Source organism: Lotus japonicus, chromosome 5, assembly GCF_012489685.1.
Source record: "Lotus japonicus ecotype B-129 chromosome 5, LjGifu_v1.2".
Classification (NCBI taxonomy): Eukaryota; Viridiplantae; Streptophyta; class Magnoliopsida; order Fabales; family Fabaceae; genus Lotus; species Lotus japonicus.
The window spans coordinates 6,036,686-6,041,081 of NC_080045.1; the positions used below are offsets into that span (position 1 = coordinate 6,036,686).

The 4,396-nt window shown below is 35.4% G+C and overlaps 1 protein-coding gene across 1 annotated transcript; it reads left to right on the forward strand.

Moving 5' to 3' along the window:
- The first annotated feature begins 450 nt into the window (after window positions 1-450).
- On the forward strand, window positions 451-3,816 carry LOC130720499 (uncharacterized). The gene is made up of 5 exons (XM_057571149.1): window positions 451-899; window positions 1,479-1,606; window positions 1,718-1,830; window positions 3,089-3,274; window positions 3,624-3,816. The coding sequence occupies exons 1-5, from the start codon at window positions 553-555 to the stop codon at window positions 3,651-3,653; spliced, it is 804 nt and encodes a 267-aa protein (XP_057427132.1). The 5' UTR covers window positions 451-552; the 3' UTR covers window positions 3,654-3,816.
- Window positions 3,817-4,396: the final 580 nt, after the last annotated feature.

A 4,396-nucleotide genomic window follows, 5' to 3' on the forward strand; every position in this document is an offset into this window, starting at 1 on the left:
AGTATTATTAATCTTTCCATTTTACACTTTAAAATGTATTTTATCTCTTTTCATTTAATGTTCTTACTAGATTATTACTTCGAGAAACATTAATTAATTTTCAAAATTTTAAGTTAATAAATAAATAGGAACAAATTTTTGTCAGTGAATAATAGTTAATTAAGAATGGAAGAAACCTTTTTGGTATTGGTTTTATCTCTTCCTTGTGTGAACCCCTTCATCTTTTCATCTTCCCTATGTTCAATTTCAACCTCTAATCAAATCCAAACTTATAAATGCAACACAATCAAACTTGTGAAAAGCTCAGTCTAAAATTCCAAAAACAAACTATGCAACAAAATAAAATTAAAGTTCTATTTAAAAATTCTTAATTATATAGTGGTTCATAAAAATATGATAAAAACAAAAAAATTAATCTAACTAAGCATATCATCAAGACATGCTGCAATGCAAGTGGATGCAATCTTTGCAAAGCCATCATTTTGTGTGGACAACAAAGCAGCAAGAACACAGAAAACTGCAGAGCATTGAGCATCGACACAAACGTTAGTAATGTCACTGCTTAACCAAGCTCCTTGCGGAGCCATGTTTGCAAAGTGTCCCTCTCTGTTGTCCTCAGCCAAGTTCATCACTGCAAAATCATCACCATTCTCTAATCCTGCACCTAAATTCATCACCAGAAGAAGCCCCATAAGGCCCTTGCATCTTACACTTGCCAAGGCTGAGGGAAACCTTGATTCAGCTGCACCTACTAGCTCCTCTACATCAACCTCAACTTCCACCGCTCCTTCTCCTTTTGCCAATGATCCAACTGTTTTTGTGGGTGGCGAGGATGTTCCATTGGAGGGTGTCATTCAGTTCGAGAAACCCAGTTCATCTGCTCGTATTGAGAAATGGGGGTAATGCCTTCTTTTGTTTATAGGGGGAAGGTTTTTTCTTGCATTTTGTTTATCAAATTATTGTTTTTCTTTATAAAAAAGACAACTTGTTGTGCATTTTCATCTGGGGTTTGTGATACTATAAGGATTATTTTGTTGTTTAAGTTATTGGTTTTCTTCAGAAAAAATGAAAGTTGTTGCAAATTTTCATCTGGGGTTTGTGATATATAAGGGTTATTTTGTTGATCAAGTTATTGGTTTTCTTTGCAAATTTTCATATGGGGTTTGTGATACTATAAGGGTACTCTGTTGATCAAGTTATTGTTTTTCTTCATAAGATTTAAAACTTGTTGCAAATTTTCATCTGGGGTTTGTGATACTAAGAGGATTATTTTGTTGATCAAGGTATTGGTTTTCCTCATAAAAATTAAAACTTGTTGCAAATTTTCATCTGGGGTTTGTGATTCTATAAGGAATATTTTGTTGATCAAGTTATTGGTTTTCTAATTTTCTTGGTTTTCTAATTTTCTTCATAAAAAGAAAACTTGATGCAATTTTTCATCTGGGGTTTGTGATACTATAAGGGTTGTTCTGTTGCAGACGCGTGGCTCTGCTAGCTGGTGGGGATGTGTTGGCCTTGCTTGTATTTGCAACTATTGGAAGATTTAGTCATGGACTCTCTATACTCGATTTGGAGACGTTGCGCACTGCTGATCCTTTTATAGCTGGTGTGCTTGGTTTTCATTATTGTGAAATTGATGCTTTAAATTATAGCCTTCTTTATTTGGTTGAGAAGATGTGTCAAAGTTGAAAATTGGATGTGTTTCAATGCTTGGCAGGTTGGTTTTTAGGGGCTTACTTCCTTGGAGGTTTTGGGGAAGATGGCCGTGGGATGAAGGGTCTCCCCAAAGGTGTCATTGCTACTGCTAAGTCTTGGGCTGTTGGGATCCCTGTAAGTTGAATGGTTCTTATTTGCAGGGTATTGGCTTAACTGCATGAGCAGTGGCTGTATTAATTTTCGTAATTGACATTTTTGCTTAGGTTTCTTTTTATAGCAGAAACTTTCATGCAGTCTATAACACATGAAAATCAAAACTTAATAGCATTCATATGTATTGAAATAATTTCAAGTGCACAAAATTATTTGCTACCGAATTGAATTGATAAGCAGATATCATAGGTAACAAGTTTATTAATCCATCTGTTCCTTTATATCTGTCACCCTTGTTCATACTTATCTGTTACTTTCAAAATTTCAAGAGGGTGTGAATTATGTTTTACTAATTATACCCTTAACTTTGAAATAATTCTTAATGGTAATAGAAAAATCGAGGAGTAAAAAATAATAAGAGAGATCAAGAGTACATTAGAAAGTGAGATAGTAATTTTAATAAAAAGAGAACATCGATACTATTTCATAATACAAGCGTCATGGTAACATGGTTTTCCACCATACATATAGAGTGAGTAATTCTCTTGCTGACTATCTGGCCTGTATTGCCCGGCGTTTTCCGCTTGGTACCGACACGATCAATTCCCCAGTTGGAGAATGCCAGTCTGCTGGATCGGGACTTGCTAGGATCGGTTTCTCCTAGCTCCTCGATTGTTCTGAGTTAGCGCTTTTTGTTCGTTTTGGGGCTTTCCCCTCCTTGTAACCAAAAAATAATACAATTGTCAAAACTCAAAACCTTAAAGTGATAGGTATAAAGGAACAGAGAGAGTATAAGAACTCAGCTATGAATGAAATGAACTTTTTCATTTTTTGGTCTTAACCAAGGTATTCCCACACCTGGTAGCCGCGAGACTAATCCCTTGTCCCACGGTCAGCACACTAAGTGGTAGGGGGCTGGTTAATGAGTTTTTTCCATTCACAAGAGTAGGGGGCTGGCAAACCCTTTCATTTTAAAAACATGGCCATGCGATTAGTAAAGCACAACTACTAGCTTTAGTCAAACACAGTGTTTCACTATAACCATGATATACTTTTGCTAATTGAGACAACAAAAAAGTAAATTCCCCCCTAATACAAACAAGTTAGATTTTTCTCCCCTAAGATTGACAATGAATTTTTCCTTTATCAGATTCATGATTTTAAGAATGTTCCATACAGGAGAAAAGACCACTGTGTTTGCTCAGTTATCTTCTTTTTGTTCTTTCCAGTTACCTTCCTCAAAGAAAATCCCATTTATCCTTTTCTTACTTCTTCACAGATAGGAATAGGAATCAGGGCTGCAACATCCGGTCATTTCCCAAACTATGGTTTTATATTTGTGAGTCTGGGAAGCACTGCTGTTTTACTTATCACATTCAGAGCATTATTATACACCATTCTTCCAGTTGACAGTAGTAAGAAGAGCGATGTCTATCGCCGTGGCAGTCCCTTTGAACTCTTTGAGGTACATGACCTTTTCATGTTTATCAGATCTTGAGAATTAAATTATATTTCCAATTCTATTGCAATGATTGTGTAAAGAATAGTTTATTCATTCTTGGAAATCGCTTAAACAAGTTTTTCCCATACAACTTCATTTATATAAACCTAAGTTTAAGCTGCACCTCTAGTGTATCTGCTGTATCCACCAGAATATGTGTGTAACTATATAGAATAAAAAGTTAATTGAAAATTCTTGAACTAGAAACTGATGCATGCATTATGAATGTTCTCAATCTGTGAGTATTGAATAGCCATCTGTTAAAGCAATGAGATACTTATCATGATACAAAAAAAATTCTTTTCTTTTGTAGCTGCTCACATCATTAGTACGGCGGTGGTAGCAGCGGGCTACATACATGTTCATGGAACCATAATGTATATGCATCAGACATCAGTTTCCTTAGCTAATCTCCTTGTATTATTGACTCAAATGAAACAAGTAAGAGTGATGTTTACTATATTTGAAGTTTTTGATCAATTAATCGAGTTTACTATTTTTATACAGTTTATTAGTCTGATGAATTAAAATGCATCAAGTCATTTGAATGTTCTCTGGTCCTGTTGCACTGTTGTCTGGTACTTTCTGAGATCTCCTAGGTTTTCCTGATGAGCTCACCATTCATATTGTGATGATAAAGTAGAGGCTTTTAGAAGTGTGAATAAAATAGCTTTATGCATTCACTTATGATTGCAAGTTGCAACTACCATGAGAGATGTTGCTATAGGACAGTATATTTAAAGGAATAAGAAAAGGGAGCTAGATATTGTTCTGGCAAATGACATATAATCTACTACCACTAGGTAGATATACCTTTGGAACTCACCGGAAGAAGCATAAAGTTATTCAACTAATGTTCATTTCAGAAAACATATGCTGGATCTCATCCCCTTTTTATAGGCAGCATGTATATTGCAATTTGAGTGGAACAACAACAATGACAAAAGTATTTTCCCTGCTAGGCAGAGTCCATTAAGTGCATGTTTGTATACACGTGGAAAATCACGATGAAGTTAAAATCACGGTGGACAGCCACAAAAGCTAAGGGAAGTTGCTTTTGTCCACCATGATTTTGGCTCAATGTGG

Excerpts from the sequence above, each read along its gene's own strand:
- LOC130720499 (XM_057571149.1), top strand. The coding sequence starts at position 553 with ATGTCACTGCTTAACCAAGCTCCTTGCGGAGCCATGTTTGCAAAGTGT. Across the intron at positions 1,607-1,717 it reads TGCTGATCCTTTTATAGCTG|GTTGGTTTTTAGGGGCTTAC; the intron begins GTGTGCTTGGTT and ends AATGCTTGGCAG. Across the intron at positions 3,275-3,623 it reads GTCCCTTTGAACTCTTTGAG|CTGCTCACATCATTAGTACG; the intron begins GTACATGACCTT and ends TTTCTTTTGTAG.